A 19,410-nucleotide genomic window follows, 5' to 3' on the forward strand; every position below is an offset into this window, starting at 1 on the left:
ATCAACAAGTGATTTCGTATGTTTTGTTTAAATGACACGAACATTTTCGGTTTATAAAATACATTCTGCAGAAACTATAAACATGGCCGATTCACGCTGTTATATGATTGAGAAAGGCTATGAAGAATATAAAAAAGCAAAGCATCTTAGCGAAGAAGAATCAAAGAACGATCCTGAAAATGAGCCTTTCAAATCTAAATACAAAGCTAGAGATATATTACTTTCCTTGCGTGATAAAATGAATACATTTTTAACTGACACAAATGATTTACTTACGAAAATTTTAATCGCAGGACTAAATCTTCAACTGGGAGTGAATCATCTTGAGACAGAAGAACTGGGAGTCGGTGAGGAATACCTTACTAAAATTTTAAAAGACATTGAGGATCATAAATTGAACAAGAGTTCTTGCAACATATACCAAGAAGCCCTCAATAATTTAGGGATTCTGTGGAGCCACCGAGGAGAATTTGGTTTGGACGAAGCCGTGAAGTATTTAGAACTAGCCGAAAATCTTTACAATGATTTTAAACATGAAGTAGGTGGAGCCCCTCATTCAGTCGAAGAACTTTTCCGACCTGAAGGTGAGGATAATGATCTTATTGAACACGATCGTGATGTACACTTCGAAAATACTTACACTCATACAATGTTTTATCTAGCACAGGTCTATGCTGGCAAAGGCAATAGAGAACTTTCTGCTAAGTATTGTCACCAAACTTTACTTAGACAATTAGAATCAAACCAGTATAACCCATTAGAATGGGCTATAAATGCTGCTAGTCTTTCTCAATACTATCTTAGTGTGGATGATTATATGATGGCAAGGCATTGCCTCGCTAGTTCTTGTTACATATTACAGGAAGCTGACGACTCTACCATTGAAAGTACTAACGACAGCATTGCACGACGCAAAGCTGACATCAGCCGCTGTTGGGCAAAATATGGTTTGTCGCTTCTTGAGTCCTCTAAAGAATTCTCTATAATTAATCTTATCGGACATTTGGACAGAACTGATTTGGTAAATGAGAAAAAAAATTCATCGGAAGCTGACCATAATGCAGATAAGGAGCCGATTGCTGAAACTGAAACTCCCGAAAATTCGGATAAAAACACAGCTCGATTCAAACTGGAATTAACAGATCTGGAAGAAAATATGCCTGCAAAATTTGTAAAAGATTTCCCGTCTGCACGAGAAGTATTTATTGCTGTTCAGAAGTGGTTAAATGACGCGAAAGAATATTATGTTATTGATAGCTATTGCAATGATTATGTTGAAATAATGAGGGATCATAGTAAGGCTTATAAACTGTTAGCGTGTTTTGAAACCGACCAAAACCGACAGTGTAAGATGCAGAAGCGTCGCATAGATTTACTAAGTAAACTACTCGAAGCTCTTAATGCGCAGCATTATCTCCACGTTTGTCGTCAATTAATGTACGAACTTGCAGAAACATACTCCAGTTTATTAGACATCAAGGTAAACATATTTCAAAACGAGGAATCTTCGAGGACACCACATGCAATTAAAAAAATTAACTTATTAGTCTCTCAGAGCATCGACCATTATATGAAATACATCCATTCAATCAAAGGTGGTCGTGCACAATTGCCAGATAAGCTCGACGAATCTGATGCTCGTCCAACATTAATTGCATATTTTTGTGTCGGCAACCTTTACACAAAATTCATTTGTTCAGATGCGGAGATGAAAATCCAAAATATTGAAAGAAGGCTTGCATGTTTCAAATGTATTGTTGATTATTGTCGTAAGGACCCAAAGGGATCGGAATTTATTGCTAATGAATTGCATATATGTGAAGAAATGGTGGAACTTTTGCCCAGAAAAATAGAACAACTTAAAATGGACCCTTCAGCTGATATCACATGTTAATCTTATTGTTTTCTTCTATGGTAAACTGATTTTATTTCTCTTTAAACGATATTTTTTTAATTAGATAAGTTTTTTTTTTTTTTTTTTCGTATTTCTAATCGGGACTTTTAAGTAGATTGTAAATGCAGTTAATAATTCATTGGGTGTGATGAACAGATCTAACTTCGAAGTTAGTAACTGTATCAACCTGGGAGAACATGCGAAAGCCATGAGTAATGTCCCTTCTCTGTGGTCGTTTGTAGGAATGGGTAAAGGTTGTTATTTTTATGTACATATTCTTTCATTCGTTTTCTTGCTTCAGTCATACTGGATCACCGTCTCGGAAAATCACAACACAGTACTCGGTAAACACACACACACACACGCACGCAAGAACAAGTACCATGCACACACCACAGATAAGAACAAGCGCCCAGACAAAGACCAAACACACACACACAAGAACAAGCACGCACACACACACACACAAGCAAGAACACACAAACAAGAACAAGCATGCACACACACACAAGAACAAGCACGTACACACACACAAGCAAGAACACACAAACAAGAACAAGCATGCATACACACACACACACACAAGAACACACAAACAAGAACAAGCATGCACACACACACACACACACACACACAAGAACAAGCACGCACACACACACGAACAAGAAGCATGCACAAGCACGCACACACACGAACAAGAAGCATGCACACACACACACACACACAGGAACAAGCACGCACGTACAACCGATTAGCTTTCTCTTTCCATTTCGATAGATCCACTAACAGTTGACAAGACATGTGCTCACGGAAATTACCGTTGTAATTTTTCACGTCAAAACGAAAGAATGCTGTGTTTTAATGGAAAAAATCGGTCCCAGGACTTATTCTTTTTAAAGCCTGGTATTTATTCTATCAGCCTCTTTTGCCAAACCACTAAGTTATGGGGGACATAAACACACCGACACCAGTTGTCAAGCAGTGGAATGGTGGGACAAAGACATACACACACATGTATATATATATATATATACGACGGGCTTTTCGTTTCCACCTACCAAATGCACTCACATGGCTTTGGTTGGTCTGAGGCCATAGTAGGAGACACTTGCCCAAGGTGCCACACATTGGGACTGAACCCAGAACTATGCGGTTGGGAAGCAAACTTTATACCACATTGCCTTGTCAATACTCATCCCAACACAGTATTTTAGTAGTAATTTTTATAGTCTAGGTTGTTAACTGCTTTGTAGAACAAGCCGAAAATCTTTACAATGATTTTAAACGTTCTAAGTTACCTGATCTAACTTCTCTGCTGTCTCTTTAAAATCCTCCAACCATCATCAAATGTTTGAGGGCAAATTTAGCTCACTTCCTCCTGTCTGAAGTCTATATCTATGACTTCTTTTGACTCTCCCACTCTTTTGAGCACTCCTCAGATATGCATGCTCTTAACTTAGTTCTCAGAGCGATTCGTTGTGACACTGAATGATTCAACTCATTTTTACTCAAAGACAACATGTAGTCAGGAATTAGGAATTGAACTCGTGACCTTATGATTGTGAGCCAAATACTCTAATCACTAAGCCACGTGCCTTCTCTGCTGTCCTCTACAAATAAGAAAGCCTATGTATATGCCTGACTAACATATAAGATACTTGGATAACTGTTGATTTGTATCTCACCACTTAACCATTGCTGTCTTAGTATCTAGTAAAGTGTCCCAACTACTACATCATCATGGCTAACCACCACACATCAACATACTACACAGTGTCAGACCTTTTGACTCTTCAGGCTGGCTCACTCATTAGAACTTCACCAGTTCTACAGTGATGTATATATGTGCTATACCTTATGGCACATGTGTTTTGTTACTAACCTACTCAAAGCAGGTAAGCAAGGTGACTGAAACCATCCTCTTAGATATAGCCCTCACATAATCAAAAGTGCATAATCTTCAAAATTCTAAGGCCAGATGTCCTCGATGCTAACACCTGCCTGTTTCTAAGTGAAGTACTAATCTCCTATCACCACCATTTAAATATATATATATATATATGGGAAGTGGATGTAAGTGAAGTGGTACAGAGTATTTGGGTAGGTAAGTTTGTAAAAGGGGATAGAGTGGAAGGGGAATGCAATGAATGGTGAACACAGGTGGAGATTAAGATGTTACGAAAATGAATTGTTGGAAAGTTTTGTCAAGGACAGATTGTGTGCAGGAACATAGACATGTCTTTAGGGCCTAATTTTTACAAAGATGAGTCTTTTCAAGTACAGCAAATTGCCAATCATCTCCATCTTTTGGTATCTCATCAGTGAAGCTCAACATCTAGACCCAAAGTTTTTTACACCACATTGTTCCTTGTTCTCCCTCTTTCATAGGTTCCATTCACTTTTAACAATTGGTACTTCTTTATGCAACTGTCCTCGTCCATATGCATAACCTAACCATATTGGTGCAGCTTTCTCTCTTCCACACTACATCTGATGTCTCTTATGCCCAATTTTTCTCGATTCATTTACACTTTGTTGTACACACACTGATGTGCACACCCAGTGGAGCATGCTAACTGGGTTTCTTTCAAGCTTTCACATCTCCTCTGCATGCACAGACCATGTTTCACTACTATTTAGCATTACTTGTCACTCTGAAACAGTGACTTTTTGTTACCAACAAAGACAGTAGCTCTCTGAACTTTCTTCATCCTATTCATATTCTAGCAACCATGCTTTCAGAACAACCTTATCCACTGCTAACTAGATTATTTAGGTAAAGAAAATATCTGCTACCTCAAAAGACCCTTCTGGGCATTCAAGGAAATCTATTTCTTGTGTCTTCTTAGTATCCATTGTTCTTGTACATCTATCGCACAAAGTTCATGTTCTGTGTTAACTTTCATGTAATTCCATTGCACCTCTTATGTTTCTGCAGTTTGCATTTGGTACATTATGTGGCATTTCTACATACACCATTTCTATACATTGAACACGGTCATTTTACTGATGAGATTAGAAGTTTGTCCACTTATCTGCTGGTCTTTTATTTTTTGGAATTTTTAGAAAATTTTCTACACACGGGAATTCATATGATTATAAAAAAAACAGTTTTTACATTTTTTTTTTTTGTTTCGGTCATTTGACTGTAGCCATGCTGGAGCACCACCTTTAGTTGAGCAAATTGACCCCAGGACTTATTCTTTGTAAGCTTATTCTATTGATCTCTTTTGCTGAACTGCTAAGTTACGAGGACGTAAACACACCAGCATTGGTTGTCAAGTGATGTTGGAGGAACAAACACACACATACCTATCTATCTGCACGCATATATATATATATATATATATATTATATATATGATCAGACTGGAGCCTGGAGCAGCCCCTGGCTTCCCAGACCCCGGTCAAACTGTCCAACCCGTGCTAGCGCGGAAAACGGACGTTAAACGATGATGATGATGATGATATACACGACAGGCTTCTCTTAGTTTCTGTCTACCAAATTCACTCACAGGCTTTGGTCAGCCTGAGGCTATAGTAGAAGACACTTGCCCAAGGTGCCACGCAATGGGACTGAACCTGGAACTATGTGGATGGTAAGCAAGCTACTTATCACACAGCTACTCCTGCACTTTTTTTTTTTTTTTTTTATGAATTTAAAATATAGACAGTCCGAATTTTTGGCTTAAATCCCAGCAATGTTAAATGTGTTTATGGGGAGAAAGATATTGAAAAAGATCAATATGTCAGGCTAACAAACAAGGACGGTAATAGGTAGACATGCGATGTGCTGAAAATAGCAGCTAAATACCCCTTAAATCACAAAAAAAAATTTTGTTTTTGATTTTTCATAGTCTTATGAATTCCCATGTGTAGAACACAAGTTCACAAAAGTTTTCTGAAAATTCCACAAAAGATAAAGTTACAAGGGGTTACATGGCGTGCCTAAAGCAGAATTCTGCCTGAGATTTCTTTTCAAAGTCTACTACAGAGTCAGCTATTAGAACAAGTTCATCAACTTAAAGAGAGGACGCTCGACCTTTATTCTCTTGAAAAACGCCGCCGCCGTGGTGATCTCATTCTCGCCCACAACATCATAAGCGGAAAGTGTAACCTCTCGAAAGAGCTGTTCTTCACTCCTGCTCCAGAGCGTCGGCTGCGGGGTCATTCTGAAAAGCTCTACCTGTGACGATTTCATCTCAATCGAAGGAGAGGAGCTTTCTCCATCCGGGTTGCGGATCCGTGGAACAAGCTGCCAGACAAGATGGTGAAGATGCCGACAACCGCTTTGTTCAAAGCCTCCCTTGACCTCAAGTGGCCTGAACTCTTTACATGAACACCACCCTGTACTTAACTCCATGTCCCCCTACATGGCCTTGCTATTTGCTTTTGAGCCAAATTAACTAACTAACTAACTAACATGGTCAACCAGTCTTAAACTCCTCTGTTATGGCTTGGAGGACTGATGAATAAGAAGAGCCGAAAACCGATCTCTTTTGAACTAGCTGCCCATTGAATTCATTACTATCCTCATTGCTCTTGTAGCAGCTGATTGTAATGCTGCTCCACTAGATATTGGCTATGATACCTTCCGGTACAACAGGATTAACTACCCGGTGACTAGGCTGTGTGTCACACCACCAGATATTTTGAGAATCTTTGCAGGAATTCCTGATGGACCAAAGGCCTTGACACTATGATTGTCACTTGCCTTGTCTATTATACTGCTCTCAACAAGGATAGCTAATTCCTTTGTTTAGTCTGTGCTAGAAAAGTTCTCTTTATCCAATGCATTCTTTAACTTGTTTCAGTCATTAAACTGGGGCACCACCTTAGAGAATTTTAGTTGAATGAATTGACCTCAGTGCTTCTGTTTTAAGCCTGGTACTTATTCTATTAGTTATTTTTGCCAAACTGCTACGTTACAGGGATGTAAACACACCAACACTGGTTATCAAGCAGTTGTAAGGGACAAACACAGGCACACACATATATATTTACCTACAGTTTCTGTCTACCAAATCCACTCTCAAGGCTTTGGTTGGCCTGAACCTATAATAGAAGACACTTGCCCGAAGTGCCACATTGTGGGACTGAACCCAGAACCATGTGGTTGGGAAGCAAGCTTCTTACCACACAGCCACTCCTACACCTAAAGTGTGAGATTCTTACTGCCCCTAGGTTTTCCAAGTGATCACTCATCTAAGTACTAACTAGGCTTGACGTTGCTTAACTTTGGTGATCAGACGAGAACCGGTGCATTCAACAAACAACATTAGTTTAATGAGCCTATCGTTTACAAAGATTATGCAAGATTTTTTTCTTTTAAACGTTTGTGTGCTACTCACACAAACTTCTTGGCCTGCATCTAATAGCAGTCTCTTGATGTAATTGTTCAGCAATACACTTTAGCCAGTCGCGTAAAGATTCACTGTCTTTTCATTCTGCCTTTTCTATTATTACTATAATTTCTGTCCCTCAGGGCCATGTGACCTTCACCCAAATTTCTCTTGTCATCCATACTTTCTACTTCCTCAGGTCCTGCACCACCTTGGGAATTCCCATCCCATCTTAGTTTTTTCCTGCAATAACCATATCAGTCTTGAGTGCAATTTGGACTGTCGTAGGCACAATCAACCCCCACCTCCTTTGATTAAACCACTTAAAATTAAAAATTTAAAAAATTGGTTAAGCTTGAAAGGGGATACTTATTTTTAATAGACAGTGATAAGTATGATAACATTTTCTGTATGAAATTTATTTTATTTCCTAATGTGAATGGGTATACAAAATGTTGATATTGGCATAAATTATATGAGTAATTGTTTTAGAATTAGGCAAAGCATATTGTGTAGATGTATGCATCTCATGAAAAAATATGTATAGTTCATGTCTATCTGTCCTATCAATAGAGGTGTTGAATTTCAGAAGGGGTGTGTATTGTCACATCACCTTTTCATAATTTTTATGAACTGGATTGACATGTGTGGCCATTGTGAAAGTGGTATCACAATCAGTTGGTGTAAGATTTGTAGGCAACATGGTGCTGCTTGTCTCTTCAGAAGGTGATTTCCACAATGTACTGAATGAACTTACTGCTGAGTGCTGCAAGGCAAGGATGAGAATTAATGTCACAAAGACTATGACGTTAATCCCCTCAAAGTCCCTCTATCAGCCTTTCAAGAAGAGAGGCTGATACAAAAAGGCCAAACTTGTTAACTTCAATTCCGTTTTCTATGCCTATCCTCACTTATAGTCATGAATGAAAGTATGATTTTGAATACAAGCAGCTGAAAGGGTTTCATCTGAAGGATATCTGGATTAATGTTACAAGACAGGATACATAGCTCTGATATGAGGGAGATTTTTAGCTGAATGAATCAACCCCATTACTTTTTTTAAAACCTGCTACTTATTCTGTCAGTCTCAGGAAGGATATCTGGCTTTTAAAAACTCAGTCCCAACTTACACTCAATTGACCCATGCAAGCATGGAAAAGTAGACATTAAAATAATGATGATGATAGGGTAGAGAGGGACTCTTTAGTCCTCTCTGCAGAGGCTTGTAATGGCATGATAAAATTTACACATTCCAACCCATACCAACATGAGGAAACCCATAAAATTGTGGCTGAAATCAGACAGGATAAACACTAGATATTTCCTAGGGCTAATGCTGGTCAGTTGCCCTGCTAGATAATGCAGTCAAATCTCCCGAAAATCACACCCTGCTAGTTAAAAAAAAAATGGGATGAGGGGAACATTAAATAGATTGTATAAAAGATGGGGTGTTCATAGCAAGAATGCTTTTGTTTTTGGTTTCCTCAATCAAGGTTAATCTGGGGTTAAACAATAATATTTAGATTAATGATATAATAAAGAAATTCTAATCTAATTTTTTAACTTAATCCTTGAGAATGGAGAACAAGCATATAAATGTTTTGATCAGTGGGGACCATTTGTAATTATTCCATAGAACACATATAATTTGTACTGTTCTATGTAAGATATTCTATTTGGCGGCGAGTATGTTATTTAATTAGAGTTATGCAAGCTCTACACCAAATAGAATATTGACTCTGTAAAATTAATTGAAATCTTTCAGTGTTCAGCTAATGTTTTAAATCCTTCATTTTTCTTTTTTAAATATATGTATGTGATAACTCTTAAGAAGTAGTTGGAAGCTTAAAATCAAATTTCGGACCTTGAGTCAGTTTACTCAATTTCATACTATTTGAATATTGCAGCTAAATTTACTTTGTCTCCTTTTGTTTGCATATGACAAATTATGTTCAATGGAGGCTTTAGTTGGTGTTACCGAATACTTCGTTGCAATTATTTACCTCCTTCTTTCATGTTTTCAAAAATATTCTATGCCAATCTTGATGATGTGATGCCATGCTGTTTTGTCTTCTCTGTGTTGCTCCCAGAATTTAGGATTAATGTTTGTGCTCTTTATTGCCTGTTTTTGTTGGTCTTTATATAAAGCTGACATAGATAAATTGAGCACGTTTGTATTGAAGGTCAATTAAGAATGATAAAATATTCAAAGTATTTATTAAACACACACACACACATGCTTCAGTGCAACAGTTAATTTATAAACATGCATTTTACTTACGATTAGCTTCTGATCTGCTTCATGTAAAATTGCTAATTTATTAATTGACATTTTAAGGTACATAAATTAAGTTATATTTTATAAATGACATGTCTCTTTCAACATTAAAATAATTATTTGAACTATTAACTTGTGTGAATTTTTTTCTTTTATGTAAAAAAAAAAAATCTATGAACAGTGGAACTATTTCAAGTTTGTTATGCTTTAATGTGATAATTGTTTGTAGCATTTTTATGCAAATTGGTTTTGTATATTTAATAAAAAAAAAATTTGAGTTATTGTGTATATATGTATTTTCATGTCTGTCGATGTATGTGTAAATATATTTATTATTATTATTGAAGTGAATGGCTGCAAGCTGGGAGAATTGTTAGCTTGTCAAAGAAAATGCCTATCAGCATTTCTTATAACTATTGATGTACTGAGCTCAAATTCTGCTGAGGTCAGTTTTACCTTTTATTCTTTCAGGGTCAGTATAACTAATTATCCTATCCCCCATAATTGCTGGCCTTGTGTCAAAATTTGAAACCATTATTATTGAAGTCGACTACTTTTCTTTCACTTCACATTTCACATGAGAAAAAAGCATTTGTAGATGGCATTGTAATGAAAGTTTTGTAAAATTGACCTTTTTTTCTAAGCTGTATTTGATTTTTACATTATCAGATATATTTACTGTTTTCATACTCTGTTTCCCTCACATCTGTTCGTGCTTCCCTTATCATGTGGATTAGCCTGGGAACTCAATACAACTTATTTTATCTCTCTAAGCCTTATGTCTCTCCTTTTTTCTGTCCACACTCCTTCCTTAGTAGTGTCTACTCCATTACTCTCCCCAATACCTCTCGCTGCTATTCTTTGGAATAGAAGAGTGGAGAGAGGGTGATGAATGCCTACTCAATATTTCAATGTGTAGTAATTGAATGATTGTCAACTTCAACAATAAAGAACATTATTGTATTACTAGCTGGCCTCATGCCATCAAAAATGACAACTAATTGTAGTATTTTATATATAAATAAGGTACTTAATAATCAGATACAAACATTCACATACTTCCCTTGTACATGCACATACATACACACATATACTCACACAGTTGAAATGCTGTTTGATTTTTCTTTCAGCATTGAATTTCACCATTCCACTTCCATTGCACACACAAACATTCACATGACTCCCTTTTACATACACACACACTGGAGACTGTTTTAGCTGAAGAATGGACAAAAATTCCTCTGGAAACAATTCAAGCTTTGTATGAGTCCGTACCTTGTAGAATTCAAACTGAAATTACTGCCAAAGGCAGTCCTACCCCATATTAAAATAAATATCCTAAAACCAAGGTGCTCTGTAAAAGGCATTAGTGTGGGTGCTGGTGCCATGCCAAAAGCACTGGTGACAGCGCCTAGTACACTGTAAATTGATGGGTATCCAGCTGTAGAAATTATGCCAGAGCAGATTATGGAACTGGGTACTGCCCTTGGCCTTGCCAGTTCCTGTCAAACCATCCAATCCATACCAGCATGGTAAACAGATGTTAAATGTTGATACTAACTTGCATGAGATCGCTCTTGATTCTATAAGTCTACTACACTCGGTCTCCCATCCGTAATTAAATGTGAGGCAATTTTGTTTTATACAGTTAACACCTTGTTTTCATGAGCTAACCATTGAAAATGTCCTCTCAAAATATAATTTTAATTCTATCTCTCATGTAATTTCGTTAAGTTAATTACTTGTTTCTCCTCCTGTTTAATCTCATTCTTACTACCATATTTTCGTCCGTCTATCCCCAAACAAAACTTTGCTCGTTTCCCAGTCCATTCAATCTAATTCTTGTCACCATTATTTTCGTCCCTCTGTCCCCAAACTAAACTCGCTTCCAGTTGCAGATTATCTGTTTAAACACTCCCGTCTCATGTGGTCTCATTCCATTCCTTCGCCAAACGATGTTGGGAAACTAAGCTAAGATTCTTTCTCATTTTTTCTGTTCTTTTACTCATTCGCCATTAACACTTAAATGTATTATTTATTAACAGCTTGTTTTCATGAACTAACCATTGAAAATGTCCCCTCAAAATATAATTTTAATTCTATTTCTCATGTAATTTCCATAGGTTAATTACTTGTTTCTCCTGTTTAATCTCATTCTTATTACCATATTTTCATCCTTCTGTCCCCAAACAAAACTTTGCTGTTTCGCAGTGCGCCCGCCCTTTCCCACCCCCACTGCCAATTCCAGATATCTCTATCTTCCCACCATCTACACCAGATATACCACCACCATTACCTGTGTCTATTCTCCCACCCTCCTCCTCACTGGGCTGTTCTCCATATATTATCTTCACCTCTCTCTCCTAGGACAAATGCAACCTGCCCAGCTGCTCATCCACCCACCCACTTCACAGACTATCTTATGTTTCATTCTGTCTAGAAATTTGTCACCACCCCTTCCAGTTATCTCTTCTCCCAATTCCCCCCCTCTTCACTGGTGCCGTTCCCTATATTACCTGCACTCTATCTCTCTACTGGGACAAATGCAAGCAGGTTATCTGCCCACCTACTTAACTGGCTGTCTTTCATCCCATTTTCATTCTGTATAGAAACATGCCAACAACTACTCAGGAATTTCCTTGGCCTTATGAAGTGATGGAGAAAGCTATTTGGCTGTCCATGTTTGCTTGTTCCTGTGTGTGGTTGCGCTTGTGTATATATAGGAATGAGCTTGTTTCCTCTCTCTCTGTCTGAACCCTTCCCCGCTGGTGGTAACCTGCAATCCCCCTCTACCTGGACAAATGCAACCAGTTTCAGCTGACTCCCTCTTAACCTAACATATTTTTGCTTCACCGCTTGAATCTACATCATTCGATGACCATAATGCTTATGCTTACAACTCTGCTAACAACGTCTCCTACCTCCAGTAGGAGCAGCAATATTAACATGCCTGAATGCTTGAGTGTTGTCAGGTCGGAAGAGAAAACTGATGAAGCATGCCTAAAAAACAAACACCACAACAACACTCTTCTTTTCAGGCGCTGAATAACATCCATCCTCCTCAAACCTTACTCCACATTCCCCTCCCAGTTTTCAGTGTTGGCACACTGAAATGCAGGTCTAGTGAGATTGTAGAGATGCTTGAAAGGAGATGGTTTGATGTATGCTGCATACAAGAGGTAAGATGGAGAGGAGTATCAGCTAGGGTCCTCACAGGCAAGGCACATAGGTATAAAGTCTTCTGGCAAGGTAACATGGATGGTGTAGGGGGATGTGGGCATACTCCTTGCAGAGAAATGGGTGGATAAGGTCATAGAGGTTGTTAGGGTATGCAATAAAGTGTTTAAGATCAGGCTAATCCTGCAGAACAGCACAGCTACAATTATCTCCACTTACGCCCCACATGCGGGGCTATGAAATGTTCAGATGGACCACTTTTATGATACCCTTCTACAGGCTACCTCAAAGATGAGTGGCAATGGCCTCATCTTTGTGGCTGGAAACTTTAATGGGCATGTTGGGCAGGAATCTGGTATCTTCACTGGGTTACACGGTGGCACCCGAAACGATGCGGGAACCAGGCCACTGGAGTTCTGTGATGCATGTAACCTTTTAATCTGCAACACTAACTTCAGGAAGCCAGAGAGCCACCGCATAACCTATCAATCAAGGGACTCTGCCAGATTGATTTTATCCTCACCAGACAGCGGGATGCAGGGTTGCTCTTAAATACAAAGACCTTTCTGGGTGAAGACTACCTCCCAGCATAGGCTAGTCATTAGTGACTTTAGGCTCGAGGCCAGAAGGATACCAATCCAGAAAAGAAGAATTTGGAAGCTAAAGAACCCTTCACATGGTCAGAAATTTAGGAACATCCTCATCAAGAAATTTGAGGAGAGGGAGGAGGAGCTATAGACATTGGACATAGAAAGGTAGCTGGAAATTCCTATGAGACAGCTTTCTGAGTGCCATAGACCAAGACTTCGGATGGTGTAAAGTCCCTTCGAGACCTCGAGTTACGAGGTGGTGGAATAGTACGGTAGACAAAGCCATTAGAGCAAAAAAACAGGCCTGGAAGGGTGGGGGTAGCAGTGAATTGTACCAGGTAGCCAAAAGGGAGGCTGGGCGGCAGATATAAATAACCAAGTATGAAGCGGAAAAGAAGTTTGTCAATGTCCAGCAATGTGAGGACTAAAGAACTGAAGTATTTCGGATTGCAAGACAGTGTGTAAGAGAAAATTGTGATGTCACAGGAGAGAAATGTGTCCGCATGGATGATGGTGCACTTGCTTTTAATGATTCTGAAAAGAAAGAGACTTCTAGAAGCCATTAAGAAGATAGCTTTCATGTGCCGCAGATGCACAGGGGCAATAGACACCACAGATACTCAGAAAACAGATTCCATCACACTCCAGGGGGAGAAACTAGTAGTTGATAGCTCCCGCTACCTAGGTGACCAAGTTAGTAGTGGGGGGTGGGTGGATGCTCAGAGAGTATTACCACTAGAATAAGAATAGCCTGGGCCAAGTTTAGAAAACTTCTTCCCCTACTGGCAACAAAGGGTCTCTCGCTCAGAGTGAAAGGTAGATTGTATGACGCATGTGTGTGAACAGCCATGCTTCACGGCAGTGAAACATGGGCCGTGACTGCTGAAGACATGCGTAGGCTGGATGTGTAATGTCAGTGTTCACGCACGACAGAGTGTAAGTGCCCTGAGAGAAATGTTGGACATAAGAAGCATCGGATGTGGCATGCAGAAGAGACGTTAGCGTTGGTATGGTCATGTACTACGGATGGATGAGGAGAAATGTGTGAAGAAGTGCCACTCCCAAACAGTTGAAGGAATCCGGAGTAGAGGTAGACCCAGGAAGACATGGGATGAGGTGGTCAAGCATGACCTTCGAAGGTTGGACCTCACAGAGGCAATCGTGAAAGGCCGAGACCTCTGGAGATATGCTGTGACTGTGAAGACCCAACAAACGAAGTGAGTTCATGGCTTGCAGGACGGTCTGCTGTGCTTACCTTGGATCGTAGGGCGACCTGCTGTGCTTGAGGAGACCTATTGAGTCAAGTACATCAACATCAAAATAAAAATCAAATGGAAATTGTAGTTGTGATACCCGTGCCGGTGGCACGTAAAAAGCACCAACCGATCGTGGCCGTTGCCAACATCCCCTGACACCTGTGCCGGTGGCACGTAAAAGGCACTCACTACACTCATGGAGTGGTTACCGTTAGGAAGGGCATCCAGCTGTAGAAACACTGTCGGATCAGACTGGAGCTTTGTGCAGCCTCCTGGCTTCCCAGCCCCCGGTCGGACCGTCCAGCCCATGCTAGCATGGAAAACGGACGTTAAACGATGATGATGAAAATTTAAATAAAAAAAAGCGCGTCAATGGACAACAGTTTCACTGTAATTTACCTTGAAGTCTTTGACAGTGTCTTGAAACATTTTACACTATTTCTAACTACTCTCATATGAAATGAATTTCAACTAAATGTAAATGCATCAGATGTATTCTAACAGTAACAAAATGTTTCATTCTTGCATCGAAAATAGACATGGGAAACAACCAATACTACACTTCCTGTGTGATTTACTTCCCTTCATACACTTTCTTCCTTTGCCACAATTTGGTATCCATCATTGTTCGTAATCACACAAAACCTCAAGCCACACTATTATGAAACTGTTGGTATCGGATGGTTGAAATCTATAAGTGTGTACTTGTTTTTTTTTTTTTATTGGTGGTTTACTATGCTGGTTTGGGTTAGATGAATATTATCGAGGTATTGTTTTACAGTCAGCTGTCCTTCCTTACATTAAATCTTAAAACTCTTACCTGTTTTTCAAGTAAGGGATCTACAGATCTTCCACACATCTTTAAAGACGCAAAGGCTATAGATAATTTGGTGACTGAAGAAATGACAACATTACCATTTGCAGCTCGTAGATTTTCAAGGAAGTACATATTGTAAACAACTACAGATACACAAACCAGCTTTCTTTTTTCGTCTAAAACTTCTCAAAAATCATTTGTCAGTCTGAGTTATTGTAGAAGACGCGTCCCCTGGTGGGTACTGAATACGCAACTACATCTTTAGGAAACGAAGTTGTCAGCCACAAGGTCATGCATACACCTCCCTCATTCGCAACTAACGCCGTCCAACCTATGTGGGAATGTAAAAGTAGTTGTTAAAACAATAATTATAGCCTTCAACTTACTCTCTCTCCATAAGTTATATTCTTTTATTTGTTTCGGTCATTTGACTGCGGCCATGCTGGAGCACCGCCATTAGTCGAGCAAATCGACTTATTCTTTGTAAGCCTAGTACTTATTCTATCGGTCTCTTTTGCCGAACCGCTAAGTTATGGCGACGTAAACACCAGCATCGGTTGTCAAGCGATGTTAGGGGGGGACAAACATACACACACACACATATACGACAGGCTTCTTTCAATTTCCGTCTACCCAGTTCACTCACAAGGCTTTGGTTGGCCTGAGGCTATAGTAGAAGACACTTGCCCAAGGGCACGCAATGGGACTGAACCCGGAACCATGTGGTTGGTAAGCAAGCGACTTACCACACAACCATTCCTGTGCCTGTATATATATATATATATATATTATATATATATATATATATAATATATATATATATATATATATATTATATATATATATATATATATATATATATATATATATATATATATATATATATAAGCAGAATTTTGTGCTAGTTGAAATTTATTTGTCGCATATTTTAACTGCTAAAGGAAAATACACTGTGGTTACTATGGAGAAAAAAAATCTCTTTGTTCAGTGTCGTCATCTCTCAGGAATCTTAGAATCGATGTTTCGAGTTTCTTGACTCTTGTCAATGAGATGTACCTAAGAGAGGCAACTCTGAATGAACTTATCAAAAGAGGGATTTTTTTATTTCTACCGTAACTGCAGTGTATTTGCCTTTAGCAGTTGAAATATGTTACAAACATATTTCTACTAACCTGAATTCTGCTCATACTGAAACACTGCTTGTCTCCATCTTCTCTCTTGGTTTTTAATAATATTAATAATATATATATGTATGTGCCTATATTGTTAGGTATTCAACCAGTATAATCTTGGATATTTTTATCCCTCTGTGGTTTATATCCTCACCTATGCCTTGAGATATATAACAACATCTATAAGGCAACAAACCCTTACTGGACTGGCCCTACCATCAACTTGCAGTGAAATAGTTTTTCCCACTTGGACTTACTAAATCTTTTATAGGTGATCAATTTCTGCTTTATGACTCAGGACCAGTTGAAAAGTATATTGTGATATTTGCAACACAGTGTAATTTACAGTGTTTATCAATAAGCAGTCGCTGGTATGCAGACCACACATTTAAAACAGTGTCTTTGTTATTTCACCAGTTATATACCCTACATGGATTAAAAGAGAAAGCTTCACTACTGCTTGTGTTTCTGTTATTGCTGGACAAAACAGAAGAAGCTATCAAGATGCTGCAAAACAAATAAAAAGTCTTGTTCAAAATTTTGATGCACAAAATATTACTGACTATGTTCGTGGTATAGCACACAGCCTTTCCTTTTCAGATTTAATGAGTCCTTTCAGTAAAAAATACTATCTTTTGTTTTTTATGCATTTTGTATTAAAATAATCCTAATATATTTATAAATATAGTTAGCAGCTAGTTATAAACCCAAAGAATTATAAATTCTGAACAAAAAATATGAATTTATCAACAAAGTAAAAGTTTTTATTTTTTAGTCAGATTGTGTTTTAGACAAATTGCATTTAGATTAATTGTATTTTAGACAAACTCGCCTAGAACCCCACCCCCACCCCACCCGCCAAGTATATTTCAATAGAAATATGGTAACAAATGGGTTAAATGTCACAGAACTGGGATATGGTCCTGACCTGTGGGTTCGAGACAGACTTTATCTTAATTTAATATTGTATAATAAATTACTGTCATTTTGAGTCCAGAAATTATAAATCTGATTCTTAGAGAACACTCATTCTCTGTTGTTCAGTTTGATATATATTTTGTTTGTAGATAAATGCATTTTTGTTTTAGAGACTAGCAGTATCACCCGGCGTTGCTCGGGTTTGTAAGGGAAATAACTATATAAGCATTTTTAGAGATTTACTTCCCTTATAGCTGCCAATTCGGGCTTTCTTAGCCATTTCTGTTTTGGTATCTTCAAGCCATGAAGTCGTTGTTCTAAAAGAACGCTGGTCTCCTTGACAACGCTTTACGACGTTGATTTCTTTACACACCCTTCCCCACAGCTTCACGAGGGAGAGAAGCAAACAGGTGCAGGTATGACCATGGACGCCAACTCCGCCGCCATCAACACACGAAAAATTATGCATTAAAATGGAATAAAAAATGTTAAATTATTTTTAAAATCGTAGACTCATCGTAGACGCGCGCTAATACCCAGACGGGCTTGATATGAATCACGACTATAAGATACCCGAATTTGGTTAAACTGCACCGCAAAATGTGGGAGTATTTAGAAATCTAAATCGAAGGGGACAGACACTCACACAACTACAGTTTTATATATATAGATTAGAACTGGTGCTTTATAAGCAAGGAGCTTTTAGACATAAAATATAAACCTTGAGCTCCATCAAATTACAATTAATCCTTTAGATACCAACCTGTCTGAGACCACACCTGTTGCTATGACACAAACTTCTTGATTTAAATTAAAACCTTCCATCAAAATTCCCTGTTAATTTATGTTCTAAAGACCAGTTTAATAATGACAGGTTTATTTCACTAAATTCTTTTTTTTTTTTTTCAAAATTAATTGAAATAAAGGCAGTGTATATCAATAGAAATACGGTGACTAAAGGGTTAACTCTGATATTTCAATAGGTATGAAGTGAGGGCCAACATTTGATTTGAGTATATTGGAAGAGGAAATAAAAATGAACACTGTACAAATGCTTATTGTGGTTTCCAAAGGTAATAAACTATATTGAATTATTATTATCTATGTAATATCTAGAAACATTTTAAACTTCTGTCTCAGATGTGTCTTGTCCTACAGTCATTGTGAATAAGTCATAAAATAATTATGACACCATCTTCATTTCTGGCATTGCTGCTGTCATCCTGGTGTTTTGAGTATTCTTTATTTTAGAAATCTTCAAATTAAAAAATTCTTGGAATTCGTATGTTTGAAGCAAAATGAATGGATCCCATGCGGTCTGTGTTAGTAAGATCCATTTTAAGGCATAGAATTTTGTTTACTGATGGCTGGTGTACTCTTCATTTCTGAATTTACAAATAGCAAAACAGCAGTTTTGATGGAAGTGACACAATGTCTACCATTATCCTACAACATTTGCTACCCTTTTATATAAAATTGAGCATTCTTCTGCATGGTCTTGGAAGATTGTCCATCAGAGGGCTAAAAGTTGAACTCCCAACATGGTTGAATGCTGAACTGCCAACAACCATCATCAGTAAACTTTCCAGCTTCCCGAGAATAGCTGTAGGTGGCCTAATAAAACCTTGTGCTTAGCTTAGACTTACAATATTGTATGTTGAGGGACTAAGCTGCTACTTGATGTAGAGCATTGTTAAAAGTAAGACAAAATGTTTGGATCCCCTGTATGGATGAGTGATTCTAGGGTCCTACAGTCTTTATTCTGTTGAGATCTGTAAGAAGGCAACGTAGCTGTGAGGAGAGTACACAAAGAAACCAATACAAAGAAAAACTCCAGCTTCACTGAAGATTTGCTGCATCTCTCATTCTGGCCTGGTGTAAAGTGCCTTTGGGAAGTATGTTTTACTTGTTTCAGTCATTAGACTGCAGCCATATTGGGGCACTGCCTTGAAATATCTTTAGTTGAA

General features: G+C 38.2%; 1 protein-coding gene across 1 annotated transcript; it reads left to right on the forward strand.

Annotated features, from left to right (window-relative positions):
- The first annotated feature begins 43 nt into the window (after window positions 1–43).
- On the forward strand, window positions 44–16,814 carry LOC115222641 (KIF-binding protein-like). Its single transcript, XM_029792957.2, has 2 exons — window positions 44–1,914; window positions 16,666–16,814. Exon 1 carries the CDS (start codon window positions 83–85, stop codon window positions 1,892–1,894), a length of 1,812 nt encoding a protein of 603 aa, XP_029648817.2. The 5' UTR covers window positions 44–82; the 3' UTR covers window positions 1,895–1,914; window positions 16,666–16,814.
- The last annotated feature ends 2,596 nt before the right edge of the window (window positions 16,815–19,410 follow it).

This window comes from Octopus sinensis, linkage group LG20, assembly GCF_006345805.1.
Source record: "Octopus sinensis linkage group LG20, ASM634580v1, whole genome shotgun sequence".
Classification (NCBI taxonomy): domain Eukaryota; kingdom Metazoa; phylum Mollusca; class Cephalopoda; order Octopoda; family Octopodidae; genus Octopus; species Octopus sinensis.